At 54.5% G+C, this 21,310-nt stretch overlaps 4 protein-coding genes across 4 annotated transcripts; 2 read left to right on the top strand and 2 right to left on the bottom strand.

The window, feature by feature from the left end:
- Nucleotides 1-5,403: 5,403 nt before the first annotated feature.
- Nucleotides 5,404-9,172, bottom strand: lys2 (L-2-aminoadipate reductase large subunit; the record flags this gene model as incomplete). Its single annotated transcript, XM_037328503.1, has 5 exons — nucleotides 5,404-6,159; nucleotides 6,218-7,810; nucleotides 7,874-8,342; nucleotides 8,394-8,489; nucleotides 8,541-9,172. The coding sequence occupies 5 exons, from the start codon at nucleotides 9,170-9,172 to the stop codon at nucleotides 5,404-5,406; spliced, it is 3,546 nt and encodes a 1,181-aa protein (XP_037172655.1).
- Nucleotides 9,173-10,790: 1,618 nt separating this feature from the next.
- On the top strand, nucleotides 10,791-13,277 carry AXL2 (Axial budding pattern protein 2; the record flags this gene model as incomplete). The annotated part of the gene is made up of 1 exon (XM_037328504.1): nucleotides 10,791-13,277. The coding sequence occupies one exon, from the start codon at nucleotides 10,791-10,793 to the stop codon at nucleotides 13,275-13,277; it is 2,487 nt and encodes an 828-aa protein (XP_037173180.1).
- A 2,405-nt stretch (nucleotides 13,278-15,682) lies between these two features.
- On the top strand, nucleotides 15,683-17,879 carry CGCA056_v013261 (Protein phosphatase 2C-like protein 2; the record flags this gene model as incomplete). The annotated part of the gene is made up of 7 exons (XM_037328505.1): nucleotides 15,683-15,718; nucleotides 16,029-16,338; nucleotides 16,457-16,530; nucleotides 16,601-16,685; nucleotides 16,759-16,965; nucleotides 17,022-17,282; nucleotides 17,497-17,879. 7 exons carry the CDS (start codon nucleotides 15,683-15,685, stop codon nucleotides 17,877-17,879), a joined length of 1,356 nt encoding a protein of 451 aa, XP_037173175.1.
- A 690-nt stretch (nucleotides 17,880-18,569) lies between these two features.
- Nucleotides 18,570-21,305, bottom strand: CGCA056_v013262 (uncharacterized protein; the record flags this gene model as incomplete). The annotated part of the gene is made up of 1 exon (XM_037328506.1): nucleotides 18,570-21,305. The coding sequence occupies one exon, from the start codon at nucleotides 21,303-21,305 to the stop codon at nucleotides 18,570-18,572; it is 2,736 nt and encodes a 911-aa protein (XP_037173179.1).
- Between the last annotated feature and the right edge of the window lie 5 nt (nucleotides 21,306-21,310).

Consider the following 21,310-nt stretch of genomic DNA (forward strand, 5'->3'; position numbering starts at 1 on the left):
CAAGGAAAGGAATGAATTGGTTCTGGTCGAACAAGAGGGAGCGTTGTTGGATGGAGAGGAAAGAGGAAAAAAAGAAAGAGATCCAGATGAGCGATCTGGGAAGCGGAGGCCGGCTGGGATTTGTATCCCAGAACACTTTCGTGGACCAAGCGAGGTACCAAACGATGGGAACACAACACGAAAGTGAGCCTGTTCGGGACTGGCGAGACTGGGTTAGGGGGCCAGGGGCGGAACGGGGGCCCGGGGGTGTGAGCCTGTAAGGTCGAGTGGATGTGGTGTGTGGAGTGGAGGCCTGTAGGTGCTGAGCGTGCTGAAAATGCTGATGGAGGGTGGAGGACAGACTCCATTGGCAGGTACCTCAGCTAGCAAGGCAGTATGCGGGAGTACCTGATGATCCCTCGAGGCCTGTCTGGTCGTGTTGTGTTGTTTGGCTGGGCTGCAGGTTCCGGGGCGGTTGACTGCGCACTCTCTCTCTCTCTCTCGCTCGCTCACTGCCACCGCCTTAGCGGTAGTGACAACAGAATTCGCAAAAGCCCCGAGAGGGAATAAAAAGCAAAAGCGGGGCCTTGTCATGGCGTGGAAACCAGGATTCTTGAGTGGTAACCGTCCCTGCAACCCCCCTGGACCAACTTGGAGAGGCAGACAAACTGCCTCGACGACCTCTCTCGTCACTGGACCGTTGGATGCTGGAGGTCCGAAAAAAGAACGTACCAACACGAAAGAAGCAAGTCCAGGGGGCGTGAACAGCCCGTTGGATGGCACTAGCACGAGCCCGTTCGCTCCAGACTGGCATCGCTGGCACCAAGCACGCCACGAGATCAGGCAAGCAGACGAGGAGAGGATGCCTCTTGGGGTTCGCATTTCTGGCATGGCCCATCTTGGCTCTCCAGGGCTTGAACGCCTCCGCTTATTAGGATGTTGGAGATGGGATGTTTGCCAGCCAGACCAACCCGAAACCGACTTGGGCTGAGGCAACCAGGGACGACAACCGCAACCCGAGAAAACATTAGGCAAATGGATGCCGAGGAAACGCAACTTGACAGCCGTTTCGCTCAAACTATTGAACCAGCAACGTGTACAGGGAGTCAGAGACAGTACTGGTTGTTGAACTCTAGCCGCACATCCGTCGAGGATACAGAGTATTGGATATCGGGAAGTGGTGGATGGATCGGACTGGGGCAGCGTAACGTATCCTGCCAACGTAAGAACGGCAATTAAAAGCCGGGGTCTGGAGAGCTCCCATCTCGCAATTGACTCGTTATGCTGGCCCATCACATGCGTAACCGCAAGGTCTGCGCGTGCTTCGTAGTTGCCAATTGTTTTTGGATTTGCCGCTGCAGCGCGGTTGACGGCACGGCTCCAGGGCTGGAACTGGGCCGGGCTGCGCGTCTATTGCCTCGTTCCCTCTTCCCATGTCAATGCCTTCTTGCCTTCGTCTCCCGGGCTCCCGTCTCATTCCAAGCTTGTCGTTGCCTGTCATAATGTCATCTTGTTTCTTCCCACCCATACTTGATGATTGGATGAACCGCCGGAGAGATGCTGGTGCTTGAAACACGCGGAAACTGGGAAGTGCGCTCCAGCTTCCCCCCCCCCCCCCCCCCCCCCCTCCTCCTCACCCAAGGCCCTGGCGGCCAGCCCAGCCCCGAGAGACCCAGCCCAGGGGGTAGGTAGCACGTAGGTGGTCCAGGGTCCGAACACCGTTTCTCCCCTCCCCTCGCATCGTCTAGGAATCCTGGAAACAAAAGAATGACGATCATCCGGTGGCACCGGGGTGCCCAGGACGGGTACCTGCCTGCCAACCGCCATGCTCTGCGCACACACAGTACCTTCCCTTATTGTGAGGTGCCGTGCCGCGGGAGGCCTGCGCCTGCTGCGCCAGCATTCTGGCTCGGTGTTAGTTAATTGTCTCTCATGGAAGAAGGCGCAACCGTTGCCGCGCTGCGAGAAGGATCCCAGCAGACCGTGGTTGAGCATGCCGGCGCCATGGCGGCTGCAATGTGCGATGCAACATTGGACAGATGGCGCACCAGGAGAAACGTGAAAAAAGAAACACTGGTCGACAACTTGGGATGTTACCTAACCGTGCCGCGCAGGAGAAATCAGAAGGAAGCAGGCTGGCAGCCCTCAAGCGACCAAGGCGAACGCCCGAGCTGGTCCAGACAACGGGCTTGGGCGACGGGTTCCTTGCAGATGTAAGGTACGCGCCAATCACAGCGACGCCTCGGTGGAAAGCCCCCGCCCGGCGCAACCCTCACAGCCCATTCTCCCCCTGTCCGGCTCTGATCCCGGATGATCAGGCAATTCAGGCAATGCCACATCACTTTCTCCCTTCTAAAAATTCGAATGGCTAGCCTCTGCGCTGCAGTTAATAGCTCCTTGTTCGTGCCTGCAAACCTACAGTGGTTTGGTGGACACCGCTGACACGCTGGCACGTTGGGTGGGCGTCGTACCGCGGCGCCAACCACGCAGAGATTTTCCCGCATTGCATCTTCATTCGGCCACTCGCGGCTTGATGCTTGATTCGTTAATGGCTTGCAGCAGCCTGCAGTTGTGTGAAGGGGAAGGCACAGAAAACCCCTCACCTGTTCGGTGGCCGTTCTTACTTCTCACTCCTGAGATCTATTCTCGGGCTAGTCTTGATTTCGCTTTCCTTGGAGCCGTCGTTCGGCCTTTACTCACAGCTTTCTCGTCCACGTCTCTTCTCGTAATTGCGCTATGATAAAGCCAACCGTCCCATCAAATGATCGTCCGGAGTCTGAAATCTGAACTCTGAACCCTGGGGACCAGATCTTGTATGCCCACCCGCCCAGTTCTCCACTACTCCTGGAGATCAAATGCGTGTTGGATCCAACGACATGTGGTGCTCTAAAAAGCTTCTTTTGATTGACATGAGCCTCTATTTCTCTATTCTCTATTCGTCTATTATTGCGTCTCTTCCACGCCGTTGATGATAGGCCCTCTCTGCATCAACTGTCAGCTGACGCGGTGCAGCGACCTCTCAGAGATGTCCACGACACTGAGCAGTACACGACATCGCCCCGCCTTGGGCTGTGGGTTGGAATCCTCGAACGGGGCAAGCAAGGAGACAACAATCGTTTTTCATGTTGTCCTTTTCCCTGAGCCAACGGACAAACTCATGAATCTCCGCACACCTACTCCGGCGCGCAAGTGACACCGAAAGTTGTCAAGGTCAAGTAGCCTTTCGACTTCGAGTCATTGTTTGACATGGCGCACTGCGCAAATCCCTGGGCCCGAGTCGAGGCTTTCAGATCCCGACTCCCGAGAGCTTTGCGAAACAGGCGCTTGATGCTGTCTTTCCCAATAAGAGAACGGTTTGCCAATGACAGGATGCCAGTCAATGCTCACTACTGTCGAGCACCGTTGGCGGTCGGCTTCTTGCTGGCGAAGGTGTACAGAAACAGCCCTTCTCTGCTGAATATGGCGCGATCATCATCCACGATTTCTGTCACTTGGAACGCCTTCTGTGCTTTCTTGAGAAACTGCATGTCGGCGCGTCTCCTCTTCTTGAAACAGAAGTAGATGGTCGCGTCGGGCTCCAGCGTCAGCAAATTTGTCAATGTCTCCAATAGAAGCGGGAAGGCGGGCTCAAAGTACACGCAGTCGGCTGCGAGTATGACATTCGGCTTGAAGTCGACTACTTCTTGTGATAACGGCTCGCCCCTGTGTCGTTCATCAGTCATCCGTTCATCAGCCGGAATGCATGCGCAGCCTGCTTGTGCCTAGACTTGTGCATTGCAGCGCAGCGCAGTAGCAGAGTGAGCCGGGACAAGTCGTAAGTCTTTGGCTTCATAACTCTTTGGTACGCTGCTGGTTCCCGCGCACGCGCAACTCCTCAGCGCTGGCAGACACCTCTCACTTGTCCCAAGTCTGGGGCTGATGGTCTGGGGGAAGGATGCGCACGGCTGGAATCGGAGGTAAATGGAAATTACTTACCAATTCAGGATCATGGGCTTAACCTTGCCATCAAGACCATTCAGCTTGGTGTTCCTGCCCATGAGCTCGAACATCTCGTCTTGGTCTGTGAGGTACAGCGGCGTTTGCTGCAGGTCACAACCTAGAGCAACAGCCAAACCGACGAGTCCGCCGCCGGCACCTAGCTCCAGTCTATTTGCTCCGAAAAGCCACGAGTCAGCTCAACTTCTTTCCACAACATGTTCTCTCGCATTAGCATGCGGTTAAGTTCCGGCAAGTCAAGTGCAGCAGCATTTGCAGCAAAGTGTAGGCGAGCGCGAGCTCGGGGATGACCTGCTTAGGAAACGTGGCGAGCGCAATGGGGCCGAGTCACCAACATTCTGGCTCCGGTCAGAGCTTCCCGGTGGTAACGCAGCATGTGCTTTGCCAACACCATGCCCGCGGGCCAGGTTTGACCTCCGCATCCCGAAGCGAGGTCCTCGTGGAGCTTGAGGGGAGTGGACAATAGGCCGGCGATGTCGAAGGAGTTGGTTTGTGCGGCCTTGTAGGCGGGTAGCGGGGTGAGATCTTCGCCGATCGCCAAGGGCGAGAACTCGGGCGAGGGAGACCTCTCGGCGGAGTCCATCTGTTCTGGAATGAGAGGGTTGTTGAGAATTCTCATAATGCTATTGTTTGTTTCTGGGTAAGTACGGATGATGCAACGGTAAGTCGAGTGCGTCTGGAGGCAAAGTTGTAGGTAGAGCAGGCTGAGAGCGCGTTTAATTCTCTCAAGGTAGGTGGTGCTTTTGGGCGTTTGCAGATCTGAGGCAGAAAAGAGCGGTATCGCTGGTCTCTGTTGGGCTTTTTTTTTTCTCCTGAGGTCGACGACAATCTAGACTTTCCGATAAGGGGAGGTGCGTTTGCCTCAAGCGGGGTTGCCCCGACTTTCACATTGGTCCCTTGGTGTAGTGTCCCGTCCTCAGCGGCGGGTTCTGGTTGCAAGTTCCACACTTCCCATCGAGTCATCACCTTCTCTGGTCGTCCGAGAAAGATGTGGAAGGAGCTTGCTTGCTTTACCTCAGGTCCAGTGCCTACCTCAGTAAGATAGTCACACTCGGCCGCCAAGTTTGTTTCTAGCGTCGACCCTGAGCTGCCGCTGCTTTACTTCGAGTTTGAGGGCGGTCTGGCGTGATTTCAAACCTAAGCAACATCGCACAGTTACTTAAATGGGATACACACTGTAGGCCAGAACTTGACAAGCTGATCTAAGTAGGTAGGCATCGGTACCTAGAGGATGTGATCCAGCTGGTGCTCATCCAGGAAACAGTTGCACGACTATGAAATCCTTGAGGACTCAAAGACTAGGTACTCGCAGCATAGTGAAGCAGGTGTAAGTTCTCTTCAAGGTCTATTCCTTTAGCTCAGGCGCTTCCATCCATTGAAACATGTCCTCACTTTCTAGATTTTGAGTTTTGTCCTCTTTGCCTCTCATCACGCTGCACCACCACGTCCTCCAACGCCCCATTTCGCTTGCGCCTCAACAACACCATCTTTGATAGCCGGCAATTCCCTGCCCCGTCCAGTCGGGCGCGGCAAGAAATTGGTTTCGACGAGGTATCTCAAGAAACGGCCAACCGATTCCCTACTAATGCCATCTCCCGCACTCTCGTCAATACCTGTCCACCGGTCCGCATCGGCCTTGAGAACAGCGACAGCATTGCGATCGTCAAGTTCCGGCGCGCGGGTGTCTTTAGGGAGGTCATTCGTTGCCATGTGGAAAAGAGGCATCAGGGCGCTCTGTTGCTCGTCTTTCTGGGTGGGACCTGCCGAGACAAAGGTCTCGAGTTGGGCCTTCCAGTCGTCGTAATCCACCTCGGGAACATCAAAGCCATAAAAGCTCAAGGTAGAAAGATACTCGTTCATGCGTAGGCGAGGATGGGCAGTGACATGGATAACATGGACGCCAACGTCATCGCTGCTGCTGCGGACGCTATTCGCAGTTCCAGCCGGGATAGGATTCAGGGAAGCTGCGACAACCACGGTAGAGACGTGGCCTACAGGCACAGCATTGATCGTGTTGATGATATGCGGACGGCTGGAAAGTTGGATGCAGCCCTTGAGCATGCGAAGAAGAAAGTCGTCGGTATTGCAGACACCAGTAGCAGCATCTCCAAGGATATAGCCAGGTCGGATGATCGATCCAAGGAGGCCGCGTCTGCCAGCCTCGCGGACGAGCTGTTCAGAGACCTGTGGTGCGTTAGAACGGATGTTACTTGCGAAGAGAGTGTCTGTGGAGGCTACTTACCCATTTGGACTGGCCGTATCCGGTGCCGAGACCGGTGCGACTGCCCATCATGTCATCAGCCTCCATGACAGCGCCTTGTCCAGTCTTGGTCTGTTCGTGTGATAAATCCAGATAGTGGTCCGTATCCAGAACGCTTGTCGAGCTGATGAATGAGAAGAGCTTAGGCTTTCCCTGGTTACACAGCCGCAGGGCATCGAGTGTTGACAGAACATTACTGCGCTCGAGATGCTCATACTGCTTTACCCAGTGAACGAGGGCACCATTATGGATAATCACATCGACAGTGTCGCCAAGCATATTCCACGTATCGTCATCGAGTCCAAGACGCGGCTGGGCCAGGTCACCGATGACTGCGCTAAGCCTAGCAGCCCAAGAATCCTGCCATACGCCGTATCCGCGAAGTGACCTCTGAAGCCGCTCGAGGGCAGCCGCGACGCTCTTTGTTCCACGGACATGGGCGATCACATTTATACTCTCACGCGCGAGCAGGTCCTTAACAATGTAGGAGCCCAAGAAGCCTGTGGCGCCGGTGACAAACACGGTTGTCTTGCCTTGCGGCGAGAGTGCTGCGGCGTCCGCTGTCTGGTACTTAGCATCGAGACTACCGAGCAGCTTGTCGAGTGACTCGGCATATGCAGCTTCGGTTTCCTCCGTCGCGTCCGAAACGTTCTTGCCGTCACGCTGGCGGTCAATCTGTTTGCTGAGAGCCCCGAGGGATGAGTTCGAGTACAGCGAGCTGATGGTCATGTTGACCCCAAGTTGCTTGCGGATATTGAGAAGGAGCTGCTGGGCCAGCAGACTGTGCCCACCACTTTCAAAGAAATCTGACTCAGGCTGCAAAGTTCTCGCATTCAGACCACTGATCAGCGTTGCCCACTGCTCCGCCAGTTCCTTTTCGGTGCTGCTAAGCGTTTCCCATCTCTTCAGATCCTCCTCTGAAGTCTCTTGCGAGATCAGGGCCGCGTCCGGGAACGGTAGGTTTGGGCTGTCAATCTTGCCGTTCGGGTTCAAAGGCATCTTGTCCAAGAAGATAAAATAAGTCGGGATGGCCTGAACTGGCAATCGAGATTTGAGATGATCACGAATCTCTGTCTGCAACGGCCGGTAGCGCTTGGAATATACGAAGACGGGTCCGATCTGAGTGCCTTCGTCCTTGGTGTCGTCCAGGTTGCGCTCTGCCAGCCATTTGAGCCATTCTTGCTGTTCAGGCACAATGTAGCTGACCAATGTTGGCTCTTCGTTCCGGTCTCTTCGAAGCAGCGTTTTGCACTCGCGAACGATGGCGTGTCCCCTCAAGTTGCTGTCGATCTCAGAAAGCTCAATTCGGAAGCCACGAATTTTAACTTGATCATCAGCTCTGCCTATAATGGCAGCGTTACCGGAGTCGTCCAAGAAGTACCCCAAGTCGCCGCTCCTGTAGATTCTGTCTCGAGGGCCCTTGTAGTACTTTCTCCAGGGCTCTTTAGCGTGATCGGCGACTTTGTTATCGGCATCAACCCATTTCTGGTTGTCGACAAACCAGTTCTGGAGGAACTTCTCCTTGGTTTTCTCTTCGTCATCCAGATATCCGTGCAGCAGAAGGTTAGCAGGACTCTATCATGAAAGGGGGAGACTTATCTCAGCCAAGCCTGCTGCTCTCAGCATGATCTCACCAACCTCTCCAACGCCACAAAGCTTGGTAGGATCCTCGCGGTTGACTACGAGAAGCTGGACATTCTCAATGCCCCTTCCAGCAGGAATAATGTCGCCCAATCTATCCAACGCATCTGGATCTTCAGCGCGGCTCTTGATGTGATAGTACGACACGCTGCGGCTCGTCTCAGTGGTACCATAGGCAGCACAGATCTCCGCGTTGGGTGCCAGCTTGCGGAGCGAAGCGCAATCCTTCTTGGTCAAAATATCACCAACGTAGAGAACCCACTTCAATGAAGGGAACTCTGCCTTAGCACCGCCGCACAAGATTTGCCCCATTGCGGGTGTCAAATGGACCGCGTTGGGTTTGTGATCACGGAACCACTCAGCCAACCTTTCGTGGGCGATGTTCTCTCGAGCAGGGCAAATCAGCTCTCCACCCATGAAAAGCGGACTGAAAATGTCTCGCTGAATAGGATCATGGCTTATACCACTGTAATTGGTTAGCAGAGCTGTGACGGGCATCATCTTTAAGGGGCTCTACCTCAGACAAGCGAACTTTGTGTCCGAGGTCCAGTTGAATGTTTTAGCCATCCATGGGAAGTACTTGGCTAAGCTGTAATGACGGCCCAACACGCCCCTATGAATTGTCAGCTAGTTTCTAAGCTTCAACAGTTGCGGGGGGCTCGACTTGGGTCTTGATGTTGTGCCACTGGTAAAGCTCAAGATACTTGTTGAGTCGGGCCCTACCAGAACATCCGGGGGCGCTTGTGCTTTGCTTTCAGTATCGGTAAAGACTTGCTTGCCGTCAATCTCGCCACCGGTAAGGCGGCCATCATCGCTCATCCGTAGCTCGGGTACTTGGATCTTGAGAGATAGTTCCTCGTCCATGTACTTCTGAACAAGCGGCGCAAAATCACCATGATCGTCCCTGGCTCGGCCAATCGTGATCAGAGCCTTGGGCTGTGAGACCTCGAGATAGATCTGTTGTCTCGCTGGGGGGTATGCGGGGTCCAGGACGGTAACAGTGGCACCGGCAGCCAGGGTTCCCATGAAGGCGATGACGAGTTCAACGCAACGAGAAGCAAAGATCATCACGACATCGCCATTGGTGATGCCAGCTTCGTGAAGCTGGTTGGCCAAAATGTTGGACGCCTCATAAATCTGCTTGTAGGTGAATCTCCTCTCATTTGTGGTGGAGGAGGCTGTTTCCGTGACGCACGGCGCATCAGGATTCTTCAAAGCATTCTTGCGGAATATCTCGTGGATGGCGCCAACATAGCCGCCCCAGTCAAGGTCGATGGTGGGATCAGGAAGCCCCATAGCGGCAGAGAGACAGCAAGTTTTGTTGTACTGAGCCGGTAGAACACAATTGCAAGATCGAAAGTGTTGACTTGGAAGATGTGTCACCAGAGGGGAATTCTGCTGTGCGCCGATCGTCGGCGGAGGGGCAGTTTTTTCTTACAGTGAGGTGGACGGGAGTTCTAACGGCGCGGTCACGTGGAAGCAGAATTTAAAAGATTAGTCACACGCTTTAGCAGGGGTGAAAGCCAACCAAAGGCTTTGAATATGCTTCTGGGCCCATTTATTCAGTTTGACTCATATGTGACCTACAGCAGAAGGCAGGCGCAAAATGTAGGCACAACCAAGCGTAGAGGGCTGGCACAGAGGGCAAGTGCAGCGCAGAGGACAAATGTGGGCTGCGTACCTAGAGGGCAGTAAGGTAGACTTAGCGGGCGGGTAGTGACTGCTGATGGCCAGGCACTGTACCTAGGTAGCGAGAGAGGCAGTATTAGGAAGGGACGACTACCATTACAAGGCTCTGATTGGCTCGAAAGCCGCACCCTGCGAGAATAGCAAAGTCACCCTGCGCTTTCACCCAAAGCGCGTTAGGGATACTGGACAAGAGCTTCCTACTGGAGCCATTCCTCAGCTTACATAACTCTACAGTCGACAACTTCACGTCGTTTCTCCGTGACACTGAACGTCATCGGATCGTGTATCGTCTTGGACTTTCTGAATGTCATGTCCAATACATACTATTGGAACCTTCCAAAACGACTTCAGCTGGGCCAGCGATCACAGCGTTGCATTCCACCCACCGTGGAGGTGAACATCCCGAGTGGATATGTCTCATCCCGCCTCCCTCGGACCTTCGAGATGAAGTCTTTCTCACCACCCTTCCCAGGCCTTCAACCTGTCACTGGAATGGACACATCGAATATTCCTCGCCTAAGCCTCCCATTATGGCGATTTAGCTCGCATCACTCTGAAACGAGGCTCGTCCTTGTCCCCGTTCGGTAGGAGACAGGGCGAGTGCCCTTCGGAAACCACATGGAACGGGAAACGTTAGTGTGCGCGATGCGCGCTCACTCGCGACTCCTTTGCGAGGGCGCGACCACTGGCGCGAAGGGAGGCATCAAGCACCGGCAGACAGGAAAACATGGCAATATGATTCGCGCCAAGTGTATCCTCTCCTGGTATCGTCCTGTGCTTCTCCCGTCTCTGCTGCCGAGATAACCTTCGTCTGCCATGCCATTCTCTCATTGAATTTGTTGTTGTTTTCCGCTTCTTTGGCTCGCAGATGCCGCTCATTTCACTCATCCCGTCAGACATGGCCTCATTTGGGATGCTGCGGGTGCTACTGCTACTCCATCTAGCTGCGCGGACAGGCGCAGTTCCGGTCGTTTACTTCCCATTCAATTCCCAGCTGCCACCAGCGACGAGGATATCCGAGCCATTTTCATACACTCTTTCACCGCAAACCTTTTCTTCTCAATCACAAATCTCTTACAGCCTAAGAGATGCACCAAAATGGCTCTCAATCGACAGCAGCACCGGGCGTCTGTCAGGAACGCCTCAAGATGCCGATGTTGCGTCCGGGGAGGTAGTTGGGGTTCCCGTAGATATCATTGCGACAGACGACTCTGGTTCGGCGACAATGACGGCTACTCTCGTGGTGACCAGGAACCCGGCACCAACAGTCAAGATTCCGCTATCCGAACAAATCCAGCAATTTGGCGACACTTCTTCGCCATCTGCAGTCGTAGCCTCTCCTGCTTCCGACTTTTCCTTCTCATTCGCCAAGGACACGTTCTCCTACACGGGAAACGGCATTAACTACTACGCCACTTCAGCAAATAACAGCCCTCTGCCTTCATGGATCAAGTTCGACTCTGGCAGTCTGACGTTCACTGGAAAGACTCCGCCATTCGAGTCTTTGGTTCAGCCGCCTCAAAAGTTTGACTTTAGTCTTGTTGGGTCTGACATTGTAGGATTTTCGGCCGTTTCAGTCGTGTTCTCTATCGTCGTTGGCGCGCACAAACTGACGACTGATACTCCCATCGTCAACATCAACGCGACGGCGGGGCAAGAAGTATCTTACGAAGCATTGGCCGAAAGCATCAAATTGGACGGCAAATCTATTGCGCCGACTGATCTGAACCTCACCACTTCCAACTTACCGAGCTGGCTCTCGGTCAATGATTCGACGCTAGTCCTGAAGGGCACGCCTCCCGACGACGCAAAATCCTCGAATTCCACGCTCACGTTTCGAGATGTCTACGAAGATACTCTTGATATCTTGTTGTCTGTCTTGATAACGACTCGAATATTCCGAAACACAACAATCCAATTCGATGTTACGCCTGGGGAAGCCTTCTCATTTGACGTTGAGCCCTATTTATGGACTCCAGCCGATGTAGAATTGGGCCTCAGCAACTCGCAAGATTGGGTGGAGGTTGATGGGCTCAAAATCACAGGAACAGTCCCCAAGTCTGCGTCCCCGAAGAACACCAAGCTTCTCGTCAAGGCCACCTCGAAGAGCTCAGGAGAGTCCGAGACCGTTGCTGCAGATCTTGAAATTTTGTCGGCAGCTGTGACCACCACATCGGCGCAACCGACACCTTCTGCCAGCCCTACGAAGTCCGCAGCAAGCGAAAATCCAAGAAGAGGGTTGAATCCCGGGCTCATTGCCTTGGCGGTGCTCCTTCCTATTCTTTTCCTTTTCGCCATAGTGATCTTGATTATCTGCTGCCGACGAAGGAGACAACGCGACTCCATACACGAGCAGAAGAAGAGTCAGATATCGGAGCCTGTACCTGGCAGTTTTGTTTGGAATGGTAGCAGACACAGCCGGGAAACGTCCAATCCATCCATTGTCGAGATCATCAAGAGGCCCGAAGACAGCCGTCGCAGCCGAGGATACTTCAACTCTGCAGTGGCGAGGATGAGACAGTCGAGAACGCTTTCAACAATCACCGGCTCCCGCATCTCCCAGTCACTTCACCGCAACTCGTCACACTGGAGGAGTCCTCGGAGCGACAGGAGTGTGCCTACCTCACCCTCATTTGGGTCGTCATGGCTCACCGAGGGTGTTTACTTCCAACCACAACACGCGCACCAAGGATCAACAAGCACATATGACGGTCCGAGCGATGTCCTTTCTGGTTCCTCCGGCTTCCTCCAGGGTGAGCGAGACGACTCTTTCCGCAGCGCCCTGGACGTCACTATCCCTTCGATGCATGACGAAGTAAGCAGCATCCAGGCAACACCAGATATGGCTTACACGAGTCCATGGGGAGAGCCGTCGAGACTAGTCCTCGACAGGTCAACGCCACTCTCGGCTGCTACGCACTCGGATAGTCTGGCGTCAATTCCTGAGCAGCCGACACCATTGGGGTCGCATCCCACCCACGGCCGGCGCTTTTCTCCCGCTCAAAGGCCGAGGCGGACATTCTCCTTGCTAAGTTCTAGATCACAGAACAGCGTTCGCAGCTCTCGGTCCGGGTCAGGAAGAGGTAGAATGGGGCGTCAAGATTCGCAGCCGGGGTCGTGGACGGGGTCCATGATGAGTCGGCCTATCAGCAGGAAGTCGGACTCCAGCCCTTTCTTTGGCGGGCGCTCCGTCGTACCGTCCCGCAATCGCTACAACCTCGACAGCGACTCAGACTCCCTGGAGTCCTCAACGCGGGGGACGGAAAATTGGCAGACAATACCCAGGGAATCTCTGGGCATCGCCTACGCTGAGCTGGCCCAGACCTCTCCTTTCCTGAGAAACCAGTCTTCCATGTCTCCTCGACCTCTCAGCATTGTCAAGAAAGACTCCAGCGGGCCAAGAATCGGCAGGGAAAGCCGATCCGGAAAGCAAATGTCGTTGTCTCGGCGACGATCATCCAGTTCCAATGCCATATCTACGGGACGCTGGAGCAGGAATTCTCCTGCGGAACAGGGTCCGTCCGGCGCCCAGCCGGGCTACGCATCGTCTCGGGCGAGTAGCGAAGTGCTGGGCAAAGGAAAGGGGCTTGCGCGATACTCCTCAGGCCTTGAATCAGACAACTCCGACTGGATGACAGAAGTGGGCACAGTGGGGAAGAAAGGACCTCGGAGTCGTCTGGACAGCAGCGATGATTACCGCGTATTCATGTAAAAGGCGTACTTTGTCACCACCCTCGTTTAGACGCGTTGCGATTTGTTATACCCACCTGGCGAAGCAAGGCTCCGTGTATTCTGGTGATTGGATTCTGTAATGGAAGGCGATATGGTAATGCTAGAATGGGTTGGACACGGTGTGATGGGCTGAATGGACGACCCTTGACAGGGAACCTAGGACTGTAATGTTGAATTGACGATGCCACAAAAGCTAATCTGGATATTGGGGCACAATACCCCGCGGACCCCTTTTTTTCTTCTGCTTTTCTTTATTTAACAAAACGAGTCTGTGCTCCTTATCCTGGACAGGGCAAGAGTTGGCCTTGTGGGGGGACCCGGTCAGCGCACATTCCAATAAGTGGTCCGACTGCACCGGCAGGGGAGCTCAGCCACAGCTTCGACGATTAGCGCCCGCCGCGCTCCAAAAAGAGGAAAACCCCACCGTTAAGCCCCATCGGGGTTTAGGACGTTGGGCGGAGAGCAGCTGGTCTGCCTTCGTTGGGCCATATTCACCGAGCAACATGGTGTTACATTTGAGAAAGAGAGCAGAGGGTAGACCTTGGACCTTTGTTTCCGCCAACCTGTACTGCTTCAGGGACCCTACGTAGCTTGATCTCGGAGGCGGGAAAGGGGAAAGGAGAGGGGAAAGCTGCTGAGGGGAGATGGGGATTTTTCTTTCCTTGGGCAGAGGAGCGGGGCAGGAAGAGGGGGGCCTTGCATGAGCACCGTGCAGTCGATATGGCAGGTGGGTAAGACGGCTCTGGCGGGCTTCATCAAACGATGACGGATGTCTGTGTCCCCGGGAAACACGGTCCTACTTGTGGTGATGCTTTCGAAGTGAGATGAGGAGAGGAGAGATTCAGCAAGCAACGCGAGGTACTAAAGCTCGCTGAACAAGACGGGCCTAGCAGACGTATGGTGCATAGAAAATATCACTCTGTGTACTATGCAGTAGGGCCAAGAAGCGACATGACGCAACCGTGGGAAAGCTCCCTCATACTCATCGGGAGTTCCGCATCGGACTTCAACAGTAGCAGTCAAACCTTGTATGGCGAAATGCTTGAGGATGACGATGCATGGCACCTCTTCAAGCGCCGCTGTTCCAGTGCCTCCATTCCTGTGTGCCATTGGCTGGCGGTTGCCAGGTGTAGACTGGGTCGCGTGGGAGTCATAACCTGAGAGAGAGACTCGGAGACTGCAAGAGAGAGGAAAAGCACGCGCAGTACAGAGTCGCCCCTCAACGTTCTGGTCTCAGCACCTTCGCCAGAGACTGACAACTTGTCAACTTTACCAGGGCCAGTTGCTTCAGTCCAGGATTGACTTGACTGGATAGTCTGTCTCTGAGTGGACTCCCTGCAACTGTAGACTAGTCAGCCGACCTGTTGGGAGGCGGCCGAAGGGTGACTCCTTGTCATTGTGGGTGTTGGTGCAAGCAGCGCAGCACAGTGGAGGCGACATGCGCGTTGACTACCAAGGCCAACTCTTTTCCCTCTGCATTTTCAAGCGATGCTCAAGACAGATGCTCATGAACTGCTGTGTAATGGCCAAGGTAGGCAGGTTACCGAGGTGCCGTGGTCGGAGGTACTACTGCATGTATCAATGGACTCATGGCAGAGTGAGTACCTTAGTCGTGGTGGTTGCCATTGCCTGGGCTGCTGGTTGCTGGGTACATATGTGCCCGCTTAGGTTAGAGTCAGCAAGCACCTCACCTCAGCAATATCCCGCGCTCTGCCCGCGGCTCCAGGCCGGGCTGGCCTGGGTTGGTTGGTCGCGGTGGCCTGTGCCTGCCTAGGTATGTACCTACCTTACCTGCGAATACCTGGCCTACTACCTAGGTGCGTAAGGTAAGGTGTGTTGCTTCTGCGCCTTCCGTATCGCACAGCGACTCCCCAGGCCACCACCACACGCGACCTGACCGTCACCACCACTCTCTTCCTGTGGGAAAACTCTTCTTGCTCACAACCTCACCCACCGAGCCACGATTGAGTTCGGTTTCTTTTTTCCCCCTTTCCCCTTCACCTTTTCTCCCTCTCCTGCGCAACCTCACCTCGCCGCGCAAAACAGCTATACCGTCAGACCGATCACGCCGTCTTCCGCTCACCACAATCCTTTTGGGGATCGCCGACCATCCCCTGCCATTTCCCTGCGATTCGGATACCCCGCTTCCTATTGTGCGCGATCTAGAACCTTTTGCTACCGCACCACCAACCGTACCGTACCGCACCGCACCACCCTCTTCACCTCTCGCCTCTTGTTTTTTTCTCAGCCTTCCTCGCGCACCCACGAACGGCTCTGAAAATTCTGCTCCCTCGCGATCCGATCCGCCCAGCACCAGCAAATTGCCCGACCGAATTCCCCTCTTCCTCCCGGTAGCTGCGCTGCCGACAAATTGCATCCATCATCATGGGTCAAACTCTCTCCGAGCCCGTTGTCGAGAAGGTATGTCAGGATCTGCCACCACTGCGCCCACCCGAGCCTTTGCTCCTGGTCTCTCCTGCTGCTCTTTGTCTCCGTCCTTTGCGACAGACTGCCTTTCTCTGCACCTGCTCTCCTCTTCTTCCATGCCAGCCTCTGACCCCGCTCCTCCTGCTCTTCACTTGTGATATCCTGTGCGGGCGGGGGAACTATGGGACCCGGGGGTCTGGATACGTGGCCCAGGCTTCGTCTTGCTCGACTACCTCACCCATGATGACGTATCTGCCAATTTCATATGTGAATCATTCAACTGACCTCAACACCAAAATTGTAGAACTCGGCCAAGGGTGAAGATGAACGTCTTCTCTACGGTGTGTCGGCCATGCAGGGCTGGCGCATAAGCATGGAGGATGCTCACATCACCGTCCTCGACCTTCTTGCCCCTGGCAGCGACGAAGCTAAGAAGCACGACTCCAAGCTCTCCTTCTTTGGAGTCTTTGATGGACACGGAGGTGACAAGGTGGCCTTATTTGCTGGAGAGCACATTCATGAGATCATCAAGAAGCAGGAGACCTTCAAGAAGGGCAACTACGAACAGGCATTGAAGGACGGCTTCCTCGCCACCGACCGCGCGATCTTGAACGGTAATATTCGACCTCTACACCGTTCCCAATCTTCCTAGACACTCTTTTGGGCTGTGTACAGATTCATGGACGTAATGTTGGAAGAAAAACAAGAGCTAATGCGTGGTGGCTGCATCAGATCCCAAGTACGAGGAGGAAGTCTCTGGCTGCACTGCTTGTGTTGGCTTGATCTCCGACAGCAAGATCTACGTCGTGAGTTTGCTTACGTCCCCGCTGACGGGCGATCGTTTTGGCTTCACTTACCAACCTTCCCGGGAATTAGGCAAACGCCGGCGATTCGAGAAGTGTCCTTGGTATCAAGGGACGAGCTAAGCCCTTGTCTCAGGACCACAAGCCTCAACTCGAAGGTGGATAGTTTCTGTCGTTGTTTATGTGTTCGCGGCTTTGGAGGAATTGTGACTGACATGATTCCAATAAAAGCCGAGAAATCCCGTATCACAGCCGCCGGCGGTTTCGTCGACTTTGGCCGTGTCAACGGCAACCTCGCCCTGTCGCGTGCCATTGGCGACTTCGAATTCAAGAAGAGCGCCGAGCTCTCTCCTGAGGCCCAGATTGTCACCGCCTTCCCCGACGTCGAGGTCCACGAGATCACTGACGATGACGAGTTCCTGGTCATTGCTTGTGACGGTAAGCAAATAACAGGACGTGGATGACATGACACAGCGTTGATGTATTATTTGCAGGTATCTGGGATTGCCAGTCGTCTCAGGCGGTTGTCGAGTTCGTTCGACGTGGCATTGCGGCCAAGCAGGATCTGGAAAAGATCTGCGAGAACATGATGGACAACTGCTTGGCGTCCAACTCGGAGACTGGTGGCGTTGGTTGCGATAACATGACCATGGTCATTGTCGGCCTTCTGCGCGGCAAGACCAAGGAGGAGTGGTACGAGGAGATTGCTAAGCGTGTTGCTGCTGGAGACGGACCTTGCGCCCCTCCCGAATACGGTACGACTGAATCCACCTCATCCTAAGCAAAAGAACGGTTGGAGACGCGCCAGCATATCCATTCGCATCGAGTCGCATCGTCGCTCTCTTCCCCGCCCATAATACAACCATTGAACCCTCCGTATCCGCCACCCATTTGTTACGTGCCCCTTACACATCACACATACATTCGTTTTTCCAAGGAGGAGAGAGCTGATCCATCCCGTGCAACTAGCTGAATTCCGCGGCCCTGGGGTTCACCACAACTTCGACGACAGCGACAGCGGCTACGACGTTGACCTGGAGAACAAGGGCAAGCCCTTTGGCATTGGTGGCTACAAGGGCCGTATCATCTTCCTCGGTGATGGCACCGAGGTCCTGACCGATTCCGACGACACCGAGATGTTCGACAACGCAGAGGAGGACAAGGACCTCGAGAGCCAGGTTTCCAAGGCCACCTCGACCACGAGCAAGGACAGCAATGCGGAGGAGTCGGCCGCCAAGAAGCCCGAGGAGGAGAGCAAGACGAGTGTGGAGAAGCCCAAGGAGGAGTCAAAGCCAGCCGCTGCACCCGCCGCGTCAACGGAAGCGCAGACCACCGAGAGCAAGGAGAAGTGAGCTCCTCCTCCATTGATGACGAACCTTTTTACCACCACTCATGAATACTACGGATGAGCATGCTGGCTTGAACGGATCGGAAGATACGGTTCCGGACGAAAGAGAGACTTTAAATGGTTGGCTGGGCTGGATGACTGAATGTTTCCTGTTGTTTTCTTCATCATGTTGGGTGTCCGGGCCTTTTTTTATTTTGTGTCAGAATTGTAAGACGGGGGAGGAGAGCAGTTGCGGCGACAAGGAGAGGGCCGCGGTTTTTTCCCCAAAGAGAGGCAGAGACTCCCCCCCAACGCGCGTGCTGTAGCCGAGTGGCCTCTCGTGGCCTACCTGAATAGCACGTCTTCCTCATGAAATCATTTGCATAAACCACCTCAAGCTGTTCTTCATTTGGAGTCGGTGATGTCTGGACGCTTGAAAATCTTGGCGACAGCGGTGCGAGTGATTGGGCACTCATGCATATAGATTACTCAGCTGTCTCAACGGCCTCTGCACACGACGACTGGACGCAACTTTTGTAGGTACCATATAGAGATGCGTTTGTACTTTTGTCTGATTCTCTGGGTATATATAATACGACAACAAAGTCCAACTGACCTTTGTGCCTTTTCAAATCTTACTTCATACACTGGCTGACCAATGGTCAAATTATTTGTACATGGGCTTCTTCTATGCTACAGAACTTTTGCAGGACAACTATACTGCCTTGTCTGGGCGAATGAATACTGGCTTCTGAGTGGAAATGTGTGTAACGGTCATCTCAAGCGTTCTGCGCTCAGCCGCACCGCGTTTCTCTGTACGCTTCCTTTCGAGGACGATGGAGATGCCGGGCTTGGTGACTCTGCGAATCGTGGGCGGCGTGGCTGTAGTCGACGCTGTGGGCTCTGCTGGTGTACCAATATCTACCGGATTGGGAGAGCCTGGGAGCGCGGCAGCATCTGGAAGTGTTGCTGGCCCGGCTCCAGAATCTGCCGACATAGTCTGCTGCTGCTGCTGCTGCTGCTGGTACTGCTTCTTTTGCCGGTCGGCCTCTTTGATCTCGTGGTAGATCTTGTTGTCGGCCACCCATGCCTTCTCAAGAATTTCATAGAGTGGCAAAGCGGGTCCCCATCCTTCGTTCCAACCATAGAGCAGGTTGCTGATTTTTGCGGCCCGTTTGAGCGGATTCAATGTGGCCTCCAAGTGCCTGACCATGCTTTCTTCGTGAAAGGTCACCGTCACGGCTGGGCGGTCCAGCGTGGCCTTGGCCACCTCGCCGTCTGACTGGGAAGCGCCGGTCCGCATCATCAGCTCAGAGACGTCCCGTCGCATGTCCCAGGATGTTGTGCCGTTGAGGGCGGCGTATCGCCAGACGATTCCCATCATATTGGGTTTGCGGAGCACCGTCATCAGCTTGAAGAGCTCATGATATATCGTTTCGTCCAGAGGGATCTGCCACTCGTGGGCCCTGCGAAGTGCAGGAATGGCTGCCTCGGGTTTGCGCTGGAGTCGTGCGTGGTATACGAGGATATTGATGGATAATGTGCTCGGCCGAATATCGCAGGTATTGCGCATAATGTCGAGAAATTCAAGAGCGTCGTCGAGATGGCCCATCCGTCCGATTTCCGTGAGGATCTTGTTCACAGCCGACAGCGTGGCCCATTTCTTGCCATATCGACCCTCCTGAGCCTGTAAAAAGTCTTCAACTCCTGACCAGTTAGTTTGGTGCTGGCGGACATCCCAGACGGCAAGCTCTTTGGCGATCCGTTGAGGACCGCCAGGTTCGACGAGCATCCCGCACATATCCATAGTCTTGATGATGTGGCGGCGAACTTGCCAGTCCTGCATCATTGAAAGGACCAGGCACCAGGTGTCCACGTTCGGTGCGCAGCCATTCCCGACCATCAGGGAAATTACCCTGTCAAAGTTTCCTAAATCCTTGACGACGATGGTCCCCTTCAAGAGTATGTTGAAGACTTCAGTGTCCAGAGGCACCCCCAGGTTGCACATGCTGCTGAACAGATCGCGGGCATGGTGACGATACGAGTGGCCGTGAACCTCTACTGTCTGGAGAGCCACTTTGAAGGCTCGTGTCGATAAGGCATGGCGTGCAGTAACATCTTTGAAGGTGTTGCAGAGGAGATCAAACGCCGCGGTCATCGCTCCGACGCCTGAGCCGTAAAAGCGCTGCGCAAGACGCGGAGATAGTTTTGCTTTTGCAATAGCCGCAATGTAAGCCTCGAATGTCTGAGGAGTCCATATGATTGGCTTGGGAATCTTCTCAAACGGGGTCTCCAGCGTGTAGGTATTTATCCTCGAAGGCCGCTGGGCTTTGTATAAACTCGACCACACCATGGGCATCGACTCAGGACTAGGACTTTGTGACGGGTTGCTGCTAGTGACGACCACTTCACTGCTGAAGTTACCGGCAACTCGTCTCACCTCGGCGATAGCGTTTGCCATGCCCCTGTCGTCTCCCGAGAGGAACAAAATGGGTCTCGCCGAAGATGACCTTTCGCCCTTCAATTTCTTCCATGGGACCCAATGTAGCTGAAGATGACATCTCGTTCTCTCGTGGATATCCCAAATGGTTTGGTCGGGGTTGTAGAGAAGCGCCATCGCAACGTCTTCGCAAACCGAGATTTTGCGCGCCCATTCTTGCCAAGGCCCCTTGATCGGCCGAGTCCATCGCCTCAGAACTTCCAGGATCGAGCGCCAATTCCCGACAGGTTCTTTCTTGATCTCTCGAATAGCCTCCAGCCGTGACTGTCTTGTCAGGCTCCGGTGATGGCGATTGAGACTGGATATGGTCTCGCGAGGAGACTTGTATCCGATTGGGCTCTCTACAAGAACCGACTCGTGCTTCCGCTGTACTGGTGACGTGGGTTGACGTCGCCCTCTTGCTTTCTGTTCCAAACCCTTCGGCCCGTTCTCAAGGGGGCCGTGCCGTCGGTCTGTAGTCCTCCTCCAGATACCAGCTTGAGTTGTCTTGAGGGGTTCATTTCGAATGGGCAAGACTTCCCGGGAGTTCGCGTCTCGTGTCGAGGACAGGCCATATGGAGTGTTCGGCTTTGATATTATCCCATCTCTAGCTGGTGTATCGAAAGCCCGATCGCCGCTCTCCGTCTGGAATTTCTCTTCGGTCCGTCCTTTGGGTGTAAGGGTCCCAGCTTCAACCACTGAGGCTCCTTCAGTCGCATCCGGAGCAGGATCGGCGGTCTTTCGATCGATGATTTCGCCCGCTTCCTTTGAGTCAGAGGAAGGGATGGTCTCGTCGAGGTTCGGCTTCACTGCAGCTCCCGAAGCTGCGTGGATCCATCGATACGAGGGTGGTAGTGGTTGAGCTATAGGCGCCCGAGACCATCTTGGAGGACCCCTGGGAATCCGAGATATTCCAGAGACGCCGGTGCGGTACAATCGGGCTCTCCATGCTTGTGCGATTCCCAGGGACATTTGCT

Source organism: Colletotrichum aenigma, assembly GCF_013390185.1.
Source record: "Colletotrichum aenigma strain Cg56 chromosome Unknown KSG_Cg56_contig09, whole genome shotgun sequence".
NCBI classification, from domain to species: Eukaryota; Fungi; Ascomycota; class Sordariomycetes; order Glomerellales; family Glomerellaceae; genus Colletotrichum; species Colletotrichum aenigma.